Raw genomic sequence first — 18001 nt, forward strand, 5'->3', positions numbered from 1 at the left:
AGATGTTCCCAGTGATCCACATCATGGCTGGAATGAAAAGATCTACACAGTTTTTTCATTCCATTTGCTGGAACATTAAATATGAGAGGGAACACAGCAGGATATGATTAGTAGAAAGTGTGACGTTTTTTATGTATGTTTTAATCTTAAGGAAATGTTTGTTACCCTGGAGGAGGCCAAAGAACATTTTACTGCCTCAGAAGAACAAAAAAGTTTATTGTTTTTATTCCAAAGTATGATCATGTGAGTGCTAGAGTTAAAGGACAAGCAGCCCTCTGATTACATGAGCTCCTCAGTTATCTGACAAAACGCTGGAGCAGAGAAACAGTCTGCTGGACTGTTTCACATTAAAGAACAGCATGATGACTCATCTCTGAGGTTCGGCTCATGTTAAGACCACAGTAACTCTACTGTTTCTGAAAGAGAAGGAATCATTGCAACAGATGATTTTCATTTTCTCAGTGGCGTCACGGCAGCTACCTCCATCCTTCTTATACAGTCTGTGCTCAGGAATGATGGGAAAGGTAACATAAATTTAAAAAGTGTAAACACTGGACCTCCTCCATGTATTTTAAGGGTCTGTAACTTTAAAAAAAATCATATTATGAAGGTAAAACTCTGCATGACTGAAGTACAAATATTAAAGTTATTGTACATCAAAAACCAGCTCATTCTGAGGAGGTTAAATGAAATGAACTGATTGATTTGTAATGCAATGACCCTTTTACTGTGTTGATGTAATTCCACAAATGACCTGCGGGGGGCAGTGCGCGTCTGTCAGCAGCAGCAGCAGAAGAAGAAGTCGAAACCCGGAAGTAGCCGACACGGTTTGGCAGCAGAGCTCCAGCTGTCAGTCCTCTACCGACCTGTGAGTTGTGTCGTTGTGTTGTTAAAGAGGACAGACGTGCATGTGAAGCTGTTGTCGAGAAAAACGTGTTCACATTTGGTGAGTTTAATTCGTATTTTAACACGAAATGAGGCGAAAGTTAACAAATGTTGACGGTTAGCTTAGCAGCTTCTGGGAAGTGACACAATTGGGCAGCAAAACTTAACACAGAATAATAAATACGTAGCTGACACTTTAACTTCAGTCTTAACACTCTAAATAATATAAAACGATCTAAACACAAATAGAGCTGCATGCTTTTTTTTAGCATTGACAGTATTTACTTTGTTGTAGTATTTATTTTTTAGTGTTTTAATTTAGTTTTTTTCTGTTCTAAGTAGGTTTATGAATTGTTTTCGCTCTTAAAATTCTTCCAAAAGGCCTTAATGAATGTTTCTTGTATGCCTGTGTTTTATGATTCCTTTTTCTTTATGATCTCAGTGTTTTTAGGGTCCAACTTTTCTGGTTTTTGTTTGTTTCTCATTCATTTTTTGCACGTTATTACTCTTCAGTATTAATTTAGTTTCTCTTCTGGTTAACTTAGTAGTTGTTTGGTTTATAAAGTATCAGAAACATGCAGATCCAAGCCCCAAAGTTTTGCATGCACAACCAAAATAGATTCAGTTTACTGTCATTTAAAAGCAGCAGTAGTAAAGAAACCAGAAAATATTTAAACAAAAGTAGCTTGAATGTGAGAATTTTAACTTTAAATACTCAAACATGGGCTTAATAATTACTACAGTTAATGTTGACAACCAACAAGGAAGAATCTGCACAGAGAGAATAGTTTTTTGCCTGATAAATTTCATTTAGACTGACTAGTTCAGCGACTAACAGAGAAAGTAATCAGAAATAGTTGTTACAGATAGAACCAAGTAGTCGCAGTTACAAATCCAGACGGCTCATGTTATAAAATCAAACACACACTGCAAAAACAAAAACGTAAAATCCAATTTTTCCGTTTAAATGTTTCAGCTCATAGCGACCATTTAAAGAGTCTGCTTCATAGTTTCTTTAAAGCTGCAGCTGTGAGCACAAAGATGATTTATTTGCGATGCCTTTAGCAGAGAACACAGTTTGACCTGCAGCAGACTGAAGGAACCGTGACTCAAGCATTCTTCTCTCTTCTGTGTTGCTTCCTGTACAGGAGTTCGGATCCATCTGGATGTTGAGCGTTCGGACTCTGTTCGGGATCGGCTTCCTGGTGACCTCGAGAGCCGCGGCTGCCTTCGCTCAGACCGGGACATGTTCTCTGTCCGCTGCAGCTAATAATCACAAGAAGGACTGTTTGAGCAGCAGAGCGGCGTCCACCATGGCCCAGACCATTAAATATCTCGGGTAGGACTGCAAAACATGTCGTTTAAGCCTCATGTAAAGTAAATGAACTCAAACACATCAGGCTGCGACTTTTTTGCTGCTTGATACAAAAAGAAAACTTCTGCAAGAGAAGTCGGTCCAATAGAACCGAAGTGTGTTTTTTTTGTTTTATTCACAAGCCACAGAGTTTGTTGTCTTGCAGGTCCCACGTGTACGTAGAAAACGAGCAAAAAAAACCTGTGGAAAAACACTGAAAAGGAAGATTTGCTTCCAAAAAGAAATGCAGCGTCTGTCGTAGGGAAATGTTTTGGCTTCAGAAATGATGATTTTGACCAAAGGCAGCTCCTCCCTCGGCGGTGGTTTTACCATTTAAATCTGCACCACAAATCTCTGCACGGCGACTACGAAGCCACAATCGACGCGAGATCCAAAGCAATAAAAAAAACAAAAAAACATTTTGGATGCCTTTGAAAGAGTTACACCACATGAAACAGATTCCAAACTCCTTTTTTTTTTTTTTTTACAATTATTATTTTGTTTTATTTCTGATGCACTTCACTGCAAAGCCATCCCAGGATGATGAACTCTTTCCAGTTTTTGTTATTTAAGTCATCTGCTGTGTTTTTTTCATATGGCAGAGAAACAAACTGCCAGTTTTCCTGCTCTTAGGAAAAGCTTTATACCTCCTACATTAGTAAAATAAGAATGCATGTACAGTCGTCCTCAGATGTGTTCATACCCTCCCATTAAAGAAGAAAAAAAACTGCTGTCACTGAAATAAGCTGAAATCAACAAAAGCAATAATAAATAAAGATTTAATGGACACCGTGGACCACTGCTCATCAGCAAAGGGCTCTCATTTGTCCGGGACATTTTTGTTTTTTTAAATTATTTTTTTCAACCAAAATTCAAAAGCAACATCTTATTTCACTAAATTATAATTTAGCAAATTTTTATTTATTTTTGCTTTTTCCAGTTTCTAGTTATTTGAGTGACTGCTGTGGATTTTGCCTTTTCTTTAATGGGAGGGTGTGAATACATCTGAGGACGTGGAGCGGTTAATAAACTGACCTGCAGACTGTTCACAGGCAGGAGGAGGCTCAGCACATCGATGAGGAGCTCTTCAGCGAGTACGGCTTCAGCGTGGACCAGCTGATGGAGTTGGCCGGGCTGAGCTGTGCGACGGCCGTCACTCGGGTGAGAGTCGCTCTCAGCTCTGTAGCCGAAGCTGCAGTGTAGGACTTTGTCTCCCTCTGTTGGCAGCAAGAGTAATTACAAAAGCCCCGCTGACCCCCACATGCTTGTGACGTGGACCTCTTTGGTTTTAGGATGTAATTGAGTTTTTTTCTTTATCTGCAGCATCAGTGCTTGTTGGGTTTTTCCTACGTCTTCTCCAACATACTCCTGCTGCATCACTGCTGCTGCATCACTGCTGCTGCACCAGTGTGGAAATGTAGCCACAGGAAGCAGATTTCAAACTCTGGTTTACTGCAAAACACAAAGACACACGATGCACATGGTGCTTGATCAGCTTTATGTGAACTCCTACAAGTCCTGCACTCCAGTTTCAGTACTCTTCTCACATTTAAATAAGAAATTTTAAGCAAAAATGCCAAATGTTACCTGATTCCAGCTTCTCAGATGTGAAGATTTGATGCTTTTCTTTGCATAATTTGTTTATGAGTAACAAGTATTGATTATTGTTGTTTGTTCTTTATTTCTTTGAATATTTAAAAAGTTGTTTGATGTATAAAATGTCAGAAAATGGTGAAAAAAACTCCAATGTTTTATCATTTTAGTCCACAGCTCAAAGATTTTCAGTGTAATGTCACAGAAAAGTTGAAATATCAGCAGATTTTCAACTTTAAGTCCCTGAAACTAGACGATGTTCTCAAAAAAAGACTCAAACTGATGCATTTATAATCAAAACAGCCGGCGATCAATTTCATTTTTGTCGTTTAATTGATGAATCTGTGCGGCTGTGCAGGTGAGGATCTGAAAAAAGAGAGTATTTGTTGTTTTTGACTGATAAATGACATGACAGTGAAGTCATGTTCACCTTTTTCTGACATTTTATCAACATATGTTCATCACAGAAGTCATTAGCAGACTCATTAATAAGGGAAATGGTCTTTAATTCCAGCCGTGGTTTCATATAAATACAGCACTTGGTCACCATGACGTGAACATGTTTGTGTTTCCCCTCTTCAGATAGATGTTTGAATGTGAATATAAATGATTAGTAAAGTTTAATTAAAGTGATTTAGAACAGATGTAAACAGTCCAGTGTTGATATTGCAGCCGACTGAAGCCTCTTTGCAGAGATCTTAACTCTGCAGACGCATCCACATAAAAAGCTTTTAGATTTTGTTCATTTCTCCGTCAGAAGTCCGGCTGCTGGACGGGAAATCAGGTTTTACATTTACGGCACCAGAGGAAGTCTGAGTGAGATTACTCCCTGAAGTGAGGAATAATCAGATTACTTGTACTCTGCATGCCTTGCTGCTCCTGCAGGCGTATCCACTCACGTCTCTGGTGAAGTCCAGACCTTCTCTGCTGGTGATCTGTGGACCCGGAAACAACGGCGGCGACGGTCTGGTCTGTGCGAGACACCTCAAACTGTTTGTGAGTGAAACTTCAACGTTCTGGTGCTGAATTCTGGTGGAGTCGTACTTTTAAATCCACTTCAGTTGTTTTTAGTTAACATTCATTTAGCAAAGTTAAATCATTTTCTGCTTTTTCTTGATTTTTTTTGTTTGTTTTAAACTAAAATTAAAATACAGCAAATTAAACAACGAGCTTCATTTTCTGCTGTTTCGTTTTCAGTTTTAATGGACGGTAGGAAACATGGAAACTGTTGTCTTGATTTTTTTTCTTTGATGATTTAGGTTTTTTTTATTTTAAATGAAAAAAATATTTAAAAAATTGTTGCTGGTTTAAAACAGTAAAAAAACCTTTTTGATTTTTTTGTTGTTGGTTTAAAATGGTTTGTTTTTGTTGTGACACATAAAGACCAAAAATGGTCAATTATTCTGTATTTTTCAAAATAAATAAATAAATTTAAATTTAAAAAAATGGTGAAAAATGACAAACATTTTTTTCTTTCTGTGTCAAACCAAAAACAAACAAAAACAAATTCCAGTGTTGATGGACTTTGGGATGTCGTTTTGTTGTTGTTGTTGTAAAACAAATACATTTATTTATTTTATTTTTTTTTAAGAAAAAAAAGAAAATTAAATTGCATCCAACCAAACAAAAAAACAAACAAACAAACCAAGAAAAGCTTCATTCTCCACTGTTACATTTGATTTCCAGTGTTGATGGACTTTGTTTGTTGTTGTTGTGAAACGGACAGAACAAAAAACCTGCTTGTTAAGTTTTTAATTGTTAAAACACAAAAAATGAAATTGCTCCCAACGAAAACCAAGAGCTTCACTTTTCAGTTTGTTCTGTTTATTTCTGACTAATGTTAGACTTCGGGATGTTGGAGCAGTTTTTTAAAAATGAATTTTAAAATGATTTTTTTTAAAAACAGAAACTGAAATTTCACCCAACCCACTATTTTCCACTTTGTTACTTTTCATTTTTACTATTAGTGGACGTTGTAAAAACTGTTATTTTTGGTTTAAAGTGAATAAATGAAGCTGGAACTCTTCATGTTCTTACCTTGAACATTCGACGCCTTTGGCTGTGACTGTGTGGAACTAAAACACCATCTTTGCTGGCAGCCCCTCTTCACCATCAGCCAGGTTAACGTCCTGCCTTCTTGTTTTTCCTCCTGCAGGGCTACGAGCCCACCATCCTGTACCCGAAGAGGCCCAACAAGCCGCTGTTCCAGGGTCTGACCACGCAGTGCCAGAAGATGGAGATCCCCTTCCTCAGCGAGATGCCGGAGGTTGGCTGATCGTCTATTATTCAGCAGCTCGTTTGATTTGTACCAGCTCTGCGCTGCACTTTATTAGAACCCGTCCATGTGGGGAAATGAGCTCTTATCGCGAGCCGATCGATAGCGGAGCTGATAAGTAACGCTGCAGACAACCTGATTTATGTCTTGAAGGTGCTTCTGGTTCTTTTCACTTTGTTTATCTTTCTGAATGTGTCTCCTCAGGCCGAGGTGGTGGACGAAGCTTACAACCTGGTGATTGACGCCATCTTTGGCTTCAGCTTCAAAGGCGCCGTCCGGGAACCTTTTGGATCGATTCTGGACGTACTGAAGAAAACCACAGTCCCCGTCGCCAGCATCGACATCCCCTCAGGTCGGTGCCGCACGCAGAGAGGCTTCTAACAGGCCTTCAGATCAATCAATACCATCAATAAAAAACCAAGAAATCGTCACTTAAACGTGTCACAAAGAGCAGCTTCACGTTGTTTTAATTTCATGTGCGTGAAGTCACTGCTTTGTCCTGATTTATTACATTTATGGCTTTACATTTATTCATTTGTGTGTTTTTAATTGTCGTATTAAATGAATAACTGTGTAGCTCAGTAAACAGGCTGAAGTGGTTCGAGGTGGTTAAAATCTACTTAAAAAAGGTTAAAAATGATAACAATTCAATTAAGGTGGTTAAAAATAAATTAGACCTCAATTTTCCTAAAATATTGGTTAATTGTTTTAAATAAAAATCCATAATAAGGCAGTCAAAATCTAATTAAACTTCCTTTTTTTGTGAAATATAGGTTAAATGATCAATGATGTTTCAAAATGATGTGACTAAAATCAAGTTAAATCTTCTTTTTCTTAAAATAATGATTAGAATATTTTGATAATCATCCAAAATGAGGGGGTTAAAACCTAATTAAACTTCCTGTTTGTTAAAAATGATTCATACTTTTTCAAAGTAAAGTGGTTGAAATTAAACTAAATCTTCTTTTTCTTAAGAAATACGTTGGAAATGATCAATAATGATCCAAAGTCATGTGGCTGAAATCAAATTAAACCTCTTTTTTCTTAAAAACAGGTTTAAAATGATCAATTATAGTTCAAAATAATGTGATAAAAATCAAATTAAACCTTCTTGTTTTTAAAATATTGATTAGAAATTGTCAATAATAATCCAAAATACGGTGGTTAAAATGTTTATTAAACCTCCTGTTTGTTAAAAAATAGGTTGAAAATGATCAATATTTTAAAGTCAAGTGGTTAAAATGAAACTAAACCTCTTTTTGTTTAAAGGTTTAGTGATCAATAATATTTCAAAGTAATTATTAAAATCTAGTTTTTCTTAAATATTGGTCAGAGATTGTCAATAATAATCCAAAATAAGGGAGTTAAATCAAATGAAAGCTCCTGTTTTTGTTCAAATTAAGTTAAAAATGATCAATAATAAGTCAAAATAAGGAACTGAAATAATAATAATGTAAAAACAGGTGATTCAGAAACTTTTTTCTGTGTGTCTCTGTCGATACACAACTCCCCTCTAATCACATGTTTGTTATTGTCAGTGTGATGACATCATTCCACCCTGACTTACATTCTTTCATCGGTAACAGGCCGCTGAGTGTTTTTAGCTTCACAACAGCCCCTCAAACAGCACTGGAGTGACTCCACAGTGAGCCGTACCGATTTCAAAGCTTATATTTTATGTTCCAGAAGCCTGCTGTATTAAACACATGTTGTCTGGTCAGTTTGCACAAGCGAGGACATAATGAGGCTTTGATTTTCTGTGGCCGCCTCCATCCGCCCGTGTGCGACCAGAACAAAGATCAATAGCTGGAGTCCGTTCGTGCTCCCCGCAGGACGGATCGATTCAGTGACCCTGTGGTCTCCCTCCGTCACACCAAACCTCCGTAACGTCAGCGTCTGACTTCCTGTCTGCTGTCTCTGAAGGTTGGGACGTGGAGCAGGGCAGCGCCGACGGACTGCAGCCCGACACGCTCATATCGCTCACCGCCCCCAAGAAGTCCGCCGCCATGTTCAGGGGCCGGTACCACTTCCTGGGAGGCCGGTTCGTCCCGCCGGGCCTGGAGAGGAAGTACGAGCTCAACCTGCCTCAGTATCACGGCACAGACTGTGTGCTGCAGCTGTGAAGGTGACGGAAGAAACATCTGGAAAACAAGCTGGACGAGAGCTTCAGCAACACCTTCATGTCTGAAGTGGAACCTGAAACAAGTTAGCTTAGCTTAATGGAAAATGGGGGGAACGACGAGCCTAGCGCTCTTGTAAATGTAAAAGTCACTACATGTGTAATTTTTAACTGATTGGTATCGACAGTAATAAAGGTCTGATCCTCTGTTTACGTCCGCCGTCAAGCAGGTTTCGTAAATTTGAATGATTTTCTAAAGAAATGCAGCCTGATCGATCAATACATGGGTAAATTATAATACAAATAGAATGCACTAGATATTTGTTCTGTTCTGATATTTTTGTTTTCAAGCCACATCTAAAATGAAGCTACAGTAAGCAGCCGGTTAGCTTAGCATGAACACTGGAAGCAGTTAGCCTCACTTTGTGCAGATTTACCTGGACAGAGCTGCGCAGCTTCCTCCTGCTTGCAGTCTTAAAGCTAAGCTAACCTCGCAGCCAGTTAGCTCAGCATGAACAGCAAGTTAGCCTAGCATAAACACTGAAAGAAGGGGAAGCAGTTAGCCTTGCTGTGTGCTGGTGTGCAGATTTTACTCGACAAAGCTGCACTGTTACCTCCTGCTTGGGGTATTTAAGCGAAGCTAACCTAGCTGCCAGTTAGCTTAGCATGAACAGCCAGTTAGCTTAGCATAAATAATGAAAAAAGAGACGCAGTTAACCTCACTGTGTGCAGACTTTCATGGACTGTTTCCTCCTGTTTTCAGTCTTTAAGCTAAGCTAACCTCGCAGCCAGTCAGCTTAGCATGAACGCTGGGAAAGGGAAAGCAGTTAGCTGCACTCTGTGCTGGTATGCAGATTTACTTGAACAGAGCCTCGCTATTTCTCTCTGGCTTGCAGTCTTTAGGCTAAGCTAACCTAGCAGCCAGTTAGCTTACAATGAACAATGAAAGAAAGAGAAGCAGTTAGCCTCACTGTGTGCAGATCTGCTTGGACAGAGATAAACTGTTTCCTCATGCACGCAGTCTTTAAACTAAGCTAACCTAGCAGCCAGTTAGCATAGCACGAACACTGTAGGAAGGGAAAGCCTTGCTCTGTGCTGGTATATTCTTGAACAAAGCTATGCTGTTTCCTCATGCTTGCAGTCTTTAGCCTAAGCTAACCTAGCAGCCAGCTTAGCATGAACAGCCAGTTAGCTTAGCATTAACAGTGGAAGAAAAGGAACCAGTTAGCCTCACTGTGTGCAGATTTTCTTGGACAGAGCTACTGTTTCCTCATGCTTGCAGGCTTTAAGCTAAGCTAACCTAGCAGCCAGTTAGCATAGCATAAACACTGCAGGAAGAGAAAGCCTTGCTCTGTGCTGGTATGCCAATGTTCTTGGACAGAGCTACACTGTTTGCTCATGCTCGCAGTCTTTAAGCTAAGCTAAGCTAATCAGCTGCTGGATGCACAAACGTGAGAGCGCTAAAATGCGTCATTTAAATCTGGGAGTCTGATCAGTCGTGGGTGACATATTTACTCTGCTGTTGTTTCTGGAAGACTTTTCTTCATGTGAAAGAACTTGAGCTTCATCAGCTAATGAAAAATATGACAATAAAAAGTTATCACTGTACAATCACAGTCCACGTTGGCATTATTTCAGCCAAAGAAGCAAAACAAAACAGTCGGGGAGAAGATCTTTCCACCACATTTTGTCCATTTTTATTAGTACATCTTTAGGTTTCACTGAATGTACAACTAGCAATTAAACTGGAAATACCGTCTATCGTAGTCCATCACATTCTATTTTATAAATAACGTTACCGTACAGTACATGTCGTGTGTCTCATTTATACATTAGGTGGCGACGATTCAGTAAAAAGCTTTCTCGTACAATCGAACCTTCGCCTCTGCTCACGTTTCATACAAAGGTGTGACTACATATACTCGGAGGAATACTGCGTGGACAGTATATGCTTTCGACAATGTGGCTCATTAATGCATAATGGTTTTTCTCATATAAGTGCAGAACATGCTTTTGCGCGCAGAATACTATATACAGTGCTGGTTCCATGCTCTCTTTGTACGTCGGGTCCACGGGTGGTCGCTGTGGAGGAGGAAGTAAAACGGAGGCTTGAGATGAGGAGGAGGAAGTTCTGCTCCAGGTCATGCAGGTCAGAGGGTGGAAGGATGTGTTCAGTCCAAGACGGAAGCCTGAGGAGATGTAATGGGTTTACTGGCATGTGGTCAAAAAAAAGCATCGATAAACGTCTGAAACGTCCACTCAGCTGGTTTCTGTGGCTTCAGCTCGCTGCGCTGTCGGATTTTACTGCTTTTTCTAGTATTTTCTCCACTGATTGTAAAGGAGGTGAGCACAGCGTTAGAAGTGTAAATGTAATCTCAGGTAAACGCCTGTTAGCATTAGCTTAGCATAAATAATGGACACGAAGGGAAAAGTTAGCGTGGCTCAAATGACATGTTGTCTTCTAACTTGGCAGAAATGCATTCCTTCACATATGTCACAGCGTAGAGTCTAAACTTTGGTAAATATTATTAGTTTAATGAGAAATGAGTACCTGTGTGGCTTCATGAACAGGCTAAAGTGGTTGAAGGTGGTTAAAGTCAAATTAAACCTCCTTTTTCTGAAAATATCGGTTAGAAATTTTCAATAAAAATCCAAAATAAGGGAATTAAGTTTAAATTAAACCTGATTGTTAACAATGATCAATACTGTTTCAAATTAAGGTGGTTGAAATTAAATTAAATCTTCTTTTTGGGAAAAATTGATCAAATTTATCAATAAGTCAGCGGGTTAAATTTTTATTTTTTTTTTTTATTTGTTGGAAAATAATAATAATCCAAGGTTAGGCGGTTAAAATCAAACTAAGCCTTTTTTTCTGAATACTCGATAAAAAAAATAATAACATAACGTAATTTGATAAAAATCAAGTTAAACCGTCTTTTTCGTGAAATATTGGTTCGAATTTTTAAATAATAATCCATAAAAAGCGAGTTACAATCTAAGTAAATCTCTTTTTTGTTAATAAAATAAGTTGAAAATGATCAAAATTATTTCAAAGTACGGTTTTTAAAATTAAATTAAATCTTCTTTTTTGGTGAAAATTGATCAAATTCACTAATAATTCAAAGTACTATTGTTAAAATTAAAATAAACTTTAGTTTTTCTTTAAAAAACACATTGGAAAATATCAATAATAATCCAAAGTCAGGTTGTTAAAAATAAATGAAACCTTTTTTCTAAAAAACTAGATTAAAAACCATCAATAATAATTCAAAGTAATGCAATAAAAATCAAGGTAAACCATTGTTTTCTTAGAATTTTAAAATAATAATCCAAAATAAGGGAGTTAAAATCAAACTAAATGTCCTTTTTGTTAAAAATTAGTTGAAAATAATCAAAACTATTTCAAAGTAAGGTTTTTGAAATTAAATTAAATTAAATCTGCTTTTTGGTAAAAATGGATGAAATTTATCAACAACAATCCAAAGTCAGGTGGTTAAAATTAAATTAGACTTGTTTTTTTGTTTAAAATAGGTTAAAAATTCTAAATAATAATCTTAAGTCAGGTGGTTAAAAAGTTCATCAGAAGACAGAAGTGTAACACCGACAGCCTATTAGCATTAGCTTAGCATAGATAATGGATGTGAAGGGAAAAATTAGCATGGCTCAAATTACATGTTGTGGTCTTGTCACTTAGCAAAAGTGTAGATGAGCAGATTTCACTCATATTTCTTCACATATGTCACATCAGAAGTCTGTCACGTCTAAAACTTGGTCAATATTATTCATTTGATCAGAAATCGGGAAAAAAAGTAGCGTTAAATGAATTTAACAGTCAAATAAATACTGATGTTCATTATTTTTAAAAACGACATTTCTGCAGCTGTTTCCTGAAGCCTTCAGCGTTTCATACAACCGTACTTTATTGTGAAAAGGTGCTGCAGGATGTCGACGTACCTGTGCTATTCTCCGACCTGCACCCCGGCGCAGTTGTCTTTGCTTTCAGACGCTATCGCTAAATATTCAGCATTTCTGGAGGCGAAACAGAAGAAACAAGAGTCCGGATCAGAAGCGCCGAAACGTTCCTTCAGCACAGTGACATGGGTGAAAAAATGCAAAAAAATAAAGCGACAGGAGTGTTTTTTTGAACTTACAGGCGGAAGGTTTTGGTTTTGGTTTTGGTTTTTACTGAAACGAGGATGACGGGATGAAAACACGACAAAGAGACACAAGTGAACGCACACGAACACAATGGAAACAGTGGCAACCTCACAAAACAAAAGGAGACGCGAACCAAAGAGGCGACACAACAAGAGTCATCGGTGTGATTTCAGCAGCCGGACATGAATGACGTTCGGCAGGATTCATGGGGAAATGCACACTTTTCAAAGCTTCATTTTCGCTCCCAATGTGTTTGTTTTAAAACACATCGACTCCCTTTTTGCTTTTCAACTGTGAATCATTTTAATTTGGCTTTTTTTTTTTTGGACAAAATTTACCAAAAAAAGACTTTTTCAAGTCAAAGTGAAACCAGGTTCCTACAAAATGATGTCAATTAATTAAAAATGTAAAATAGTGATTGTCTAAATAATCACCACTTACATTTTTTTTAATTATTTGACATTATTTGTAGAAATCTGTGCTCACTTTGGCATTAAAGAGTCTTTTTGTGATTTTTTTTTTTTGCCATAAAAAACAGATTAAATTGATTTAAATTTAAAAAGCAATAAAAAGGTAAAAACTTTTAACACTTTTTTTTAAAAAATAGTAGTTTAGTAGAAAAGACCCAGTCACACCAGAGATCGCTGGCAAAAAAAAAAAAAAGCTTCTACTCTGCAAAAAACCTGCAGATTTTCTGATTTATTTTGAGTGAATTTGCAAAAAAAAAACTAATTTACAAACAAAAAAATTTAGTTTTTGGTTTAAAATGAAAAAAACAACCCAAAAAAAGGCACAAGTTGTCAGTTTTTGGTTTTAAAATTCAAACTTTACCGCTCCTGACACCTGAAATATTATTTTTTTAGCAACAAAAATAAGAAAAAGGTTGTTTTTTTAACATTTACATATAAATGATGGATTTTCCGACACGTTAAACGCTGGTGTGACCAGACCTTCCCTCTTGTTTCAACCTTTACATGCATCACAACCAGTTAAACCACTTTAATAAGATCTGCAAATGAGCCAAACACGCGTTTGACCACCGAACACTTCATCTTTTTCCCATTTAGTCCACGTCTTAATAACCAAAAACGCTTTTATTATGTCATGAATCTGATATTAGCCGATGTTTCTGCCTCTAAATTCCAGCCTTAGCTCAACTCACCGACTCACATTCCTGGATTTTAGATGCACATCAGTTAATATTCACTGTTGTTCCTCCACATAATAAGAGCGTTTTTCTGGAGGTTATTAAGGTTTTAATGCAGCAGGATGAAAACCTTGCGTCTCTGCAGCGGCGCTTTAACTTTTCATGTCACGTTTTTTTTTTTTTTAAAGAAATCATGAAATAACCACAACGAGACTCAAGGTTTCCTCATGCGACGAGCCCTCACGATGCACTCGGGCTACTCACGCGGCCTCTCGTAGCGCCTCCTCGCCAGCCGCTGCGATCTTTCTGTAGCAGTAGATCATCTCTATGAGGAGCCAGACCTGCAGGCCAATGATGGACACGTACATCATGACCTCCGACACGATGGAGGCCGTTCCTCTGCTCGCTGCCGAGAAAGAAAAACAAACAGGATGTCAGACCAAAAAAACAACAACACAGAGAAGGAAGCGTGAGGTTTGCAGTTGATGTTTTGGGGATTTTAACCACAGACTGTATAAAAGATGGACGCAGCAACCGGCCCCGAAAAATGAAGCCAACCTGGAAGTGTCAAAAACCTGCAGTATCACTATGTCCACTAGCTGCTGGCTCCACAAAGCCCTGGCTCCCATAGACTGGAACTGGAAAAGAAGTAATCACAGATCATGAAATACTGCATTCCTACAGCTCAGGACTTTTTAAAATTAGTTTTCATGGTCAAGTCCAGAGATCAGGTGGCCAATCTGAAAATAAATCAATACTGAATTTTTAAAAATCGTCAACATTTTGCGGGGCAAGGGGCGTGGCTGGCTTGATTGACAGTCGGCAGCGACCATACAGACGAAGCGAGCAGAAGGTGGTAAATGTGGGCGGGCAGAGAGGGCCCGCCTCTCAATCCGTCTGACCAATCACTGCTCCTATGGCTCCGCCCACTGGCTCCAAAAATCCAAGATGTCAACCAGGAAGCAGCAAAACCCTGGCTTCATGTTCTCAGTGCAGAAACCAACGGGTGACGTCATGGTAGCTACGTCCATCTTTTATACAGTCTGTGGTTTTAACAGATGAACTGGTGCATTTACGGCCTGTGAATCCTGTCAGACTGCACATTGCAGGCAGTTTATGTAACAGAAAGTGTGTTTTCATGGTTGGATCCTCGCTCACGTTTTTATTGTAGCGGAGAAAATCATGTTGAATGTGTCACGTTTGACAGGTGTTTGGATTTTGTCATCAGCAAAGTGCTCTACTTTGTTTTTTTTGTTTTTTTTTTAATTATTCTTTTCAACCACAATCCAAAAGCAACATCTTATTTCACAAAATTCAAATTTAACAAATTTTTATTTGTTATTACTTTTTCCAGTTTCTAGTTATTTGAGTGACTGTTGTGGATTTTTCTTTAATGGAATAAATTTGAGGACGACTGTATGTTTAATCATTCAGGATTCTTACATGCATTTATTCTTTAGCAGGGATCAACCAATATGTTTTTACATTTTTATCATTATTTACTGATTTTCTTTTTTAAAGGCCGATGCTGATTACTGGAGCCGACATACAGAACATGTTTTAGCGTTCGTAACGAGGCTTCTTCATTAATAAGGGCGACTGTAGCTGAACATGTGAAATAGAAACAGGAACGATTTAATGATCTGCTCTGGTTCTGTGGGATCCGCTCACAAAAAGGTTCAATTTTCCAAAAGGAATTTGACGGAGTGACTTAAAATTCTCTAAAATGACTCGAATGTTTTCCAGAAAAATATTCAAAATGATCCAAAAGTGGCTCAAATGTTTTCCAGAGCGTCCTAATGCAGCATCAGGAAGGACGTTTCCATCTTGAAAAAAGAAATAAAAATTAAAAAAAAGGTTAGCGTCCGTCTCTCTGCAGCGATCTGGAAACATCCTCCGTCGTCGAGACTCACTGATGCTTTGCAACCTCAGCAGCTTCTTTAATTATTTAGCTCCTCCCGGTAAATGCAGCCGCATGTCTGCAGAGCGTCAGTGTTAATGGACATTACGCTGCTCTTTAACTGTGGCCCACGAAACAGCAAGTACACTCACAAAGGAATGAATAACGTTTCCCTTCAACCGTCTGACTAACGTAACGGAATGCTATCTCTATAAAAACTTTCCGACGGTTCTTGAACTGCACATCCGTGACCAGCAGCTCCGTCAGAAAATGCATCAGAGCCAGAGACCGTAAAAACAGAAAGAATCTTCAGGTTGTCAACTGTCCGAGGGTTCTTGAACTCATCGGCTGTGACTTGTTCTAAGGTTTAAATTGTGAGATTTAATTAAAACACTCGCCACGTCTCGCTTAATAGTTAGCCACAAAAAAATAAAAAGGTTTATGTTTGATAAATTCTGTGAAAATCTAAAAATTCTGCGCTTTTCTGTGCAACTGTGAAGCCGTGAGTGACTCGGCTGCAACCGACAGTGTTTTTACAAGAATTCAGGTACGATCCAGCTGAACTGCAGGAGGCGCAACCACAGAGCAGAGGGTCAAGAAGTATAAAAGCAAATTAAAAGTCTAACTAGTAAAACATCTGTACTATTCAGATCCTCCTCCATTTTTTTCCCCAGTGTTTTAACACATGAGGGCACTTGGACAGATGTTGGACATGTTGATTCCAGTTGTTTTGTATTTTATTTTTTTGGTAAAATCAATAACCAGAAATATTTCATTTTTCTGAGTTCATTTCTGAGTTGTCTCTCCTCCTTTATGTTTCCACAGAGCTGCTGGACTCCATGTTGCAGTTGACAGGAGCAAAAAAACCCACAGAAACAGCTGCTTGGAGTTCACATTCAGTATCATGACGATGACTGAAATCTGACTGTTTTCAATCCAAACCTGCCGCGATGCACTTCAGACGTACCTTTGGCCACCACGGTGAGGTACACCACCTTGGTGACGACGTTGTGGTACTCGTAGTTGTCGTAGAAGAGGATGCGGTTGAAGTAGCACTGGTAGACGCCCGAGTCGTTGAAGGTGACGTTGAGCAGGTAGATGGACGCGTCCTGGATGTCGTTGCTGCGTTTGCTTCCGTTCCAGTCGATGCGATCCAGGAAGTGGTCGCTCTCGATGGTGGGGCCGTCCTCGTTGTAGGTGTAGATCTGGAGAGGTAAGAGTTCATCAGTTCCTCTGCTGCTGGGACGCAAATATGTGAATACGCTTACTGTATAATATTAAAAAAATCAACCAAATCTGGAAAATGCTCCCGTCAGACCTCCTCAGAATCAGCTGGTTCTTTATGTTCAATAACTGTAGTTTGTTTAATGAAGTTCTACCTTCAGACTGTGGATATTTCCAGAGTTCCAGGCCCTTGAAGTCCATAGAGGAAGGTCTAGATTTACACTTTTAATTGACCTTCTCCATTAAAAAGTGTGAAATCTGGACCCTCCTCCCTGGACTTCAAGGGAAATTTTTAATTTTCTGTCAAAACCTTTTTATATTTTTGAATAAAAACTAAACTCCTTAGATGTGCTCTGCAACAAGAGCTGCAACGATTAATCCAATTATTGATATTTTTGAGAAAAAATTGTCCAAATTCTCTGATTCTGGCTTCTTAAATCTGAATGTTTGTTTTTTTTTATAGCTAAACCCTCCTGACTCATCCCTGCTTTACAAGCCGTGTCCTTATTCACTGAATGTGAAAGCAAACAGTCTTGTGAATACATCAACAATAGAAGCTTTAGGACCTGCAGTAATCCTGAATCTAAAGTGGTTTCTACAGCAGCAGGATTCCTGACAAAGCGTCCTGAAGGCTTCTGTAGCGATGCTAACGAGGTGGGTGTACTGTGAAGTCTTCATGGACATTACACAGCATGCATGTGTTTGGTTCCTGAGAAGGAGGCGGCTCACGTGTGCGCCGGCACATAAATCAGAGCTGCAGCAATTAGTTTTGCATATTAAATTTGATCAAACACTATTTTTATAATCAGTTTGAATCATTTTTCACATAAAAAAATGTGCTTAAATGTGAACATTTTCTGTTTTCTTTCCTCCTCTGTGACAGCAAACCAAGCTGCGGATGCTATTTTGAGCCTTTTTCTTCATTTTCTGTCGTTCTACACACAGAAGGAAACGATCCTCGGCTGCAGCCCGTTACGCTGCGACATCATCTCTACCGTCGCCGCGGTGACAAACCAGCACTCCCGCTCAAGGTCAGAACAGTCGTGTGTCATCTCTGAAGCTTTAATGATCTCTGCGGTGATTGATTCCATGTGAAGCTGGTGACAGCCTCGTGGAGCATATGGACGAGAGAGACGGCGAACTGGGCTATATATATAAATGCATGTATAAATAGCTGGCGTCTTGAGAGATGTAGCCGAGGACGACTTTATTTTAGGATGATTTAAAGCTGCCCCATTTTTAGCAAATTAATAAAAGTCTCAGATCTCCCCCAGAGCTTGTCTGTCAGTGTTTCAGCTCAGAACACCATAAAGATGGTTTATTTCTCCAATCACTGTGCATTTGTT

General features: G+C 38.7%; 2 protein-coding genes across 4 annotated transcripts in view; one reads left to right on the top strand and one right to left on the bottom strand.

The window, feature by feature from the left end:
- Positions 1 to 799: 799 nt before the first annotated feature.
- On the top strand, positions 800 to 9834 carry naxe (NAD(P)HX epimerase). 3 transcript variants are annotated; one of them, XR_520952.1, is made up of 8 exons: positions 803 to 946; positions 2034 to 2224; positions 3292 to 3400; positions 4718 to 4828; positions 5988 to 6098; positions 6312 to 6459; positions 8031 to 9299; positions 9561 to 9834. XR_520952.1 is itself a non-coding variant. In XM_008301083.1 (7 exons), exons 2-7 carry the CDS (start codon positions 2052 to 2054, stop codon positions 8228 to 8230), a joined length of 852 nt encoding a protein of 283 aa, XP_008299305.1. In that variant the 5' UTR covers positions 800 to 868; positions 2034 to 2051; the 3' UTR covers positions 8231 to 9834. The 3 variants fall into 3 exon arrangements, 2 of the variants coding, with proteins under 2 accessions (XP_008299305.1, XP_008299304.1); XM_008301083.1 differs by having other exon boundaries at positions 800 to 868; positions 8031 to 9834; XM_008301082.1 differs by having other exon boundaries at positions 8031 to 9834.
- Positions 9835 to 9900: 66 nt separating this feature from the next.
- The window catches only part of scn1bb (sodium channel, voltage-gated, type I, beta b), a 13344-nt gene continuing 5243 nt past the window's right edge, over positions 9901 to 18001 (bottom strand). Inside the window, exons 3-6 of the mRNA XM_008301084.1 lie at positions 16399 to 16636; positions 13796 to 13937; positions 12181 to 12255; positions 9901 to 10415 (exon numbers count right to left, since the gene is read on the bottom strand). Of these exons, the coding sequence (XP_008299306.1) occupies positions 12186 to 12255; positions 13796 to 13937; positions 16399 to 16636 (450 nt within the window). The 3' untranslated portion in view covers positions 9901 to 10415; positions 12181 to 12185. The remainder of the gene's footprint in view (positions 10416 to 12180; positions 12256 to 13795; positions 13938 to 16398; positions 16637 to 18001) is intronic.

Source organism: Stegastes partitus, unplaced genomic scaffold, assembly GCF_000690725.1.
Source record: "Stegastes partitus isolate 25-593 unplaced genomic scaffold, Stegastes_partitus-1.0.2 Scaffold1627, whole genome shotgun sequence".
Classification (NCBI taxonomy): Eukaryota; Metazoa; Chordata; class Actinopteri; family Pomacentridae; genus Stegastes; species Stegastes partitus.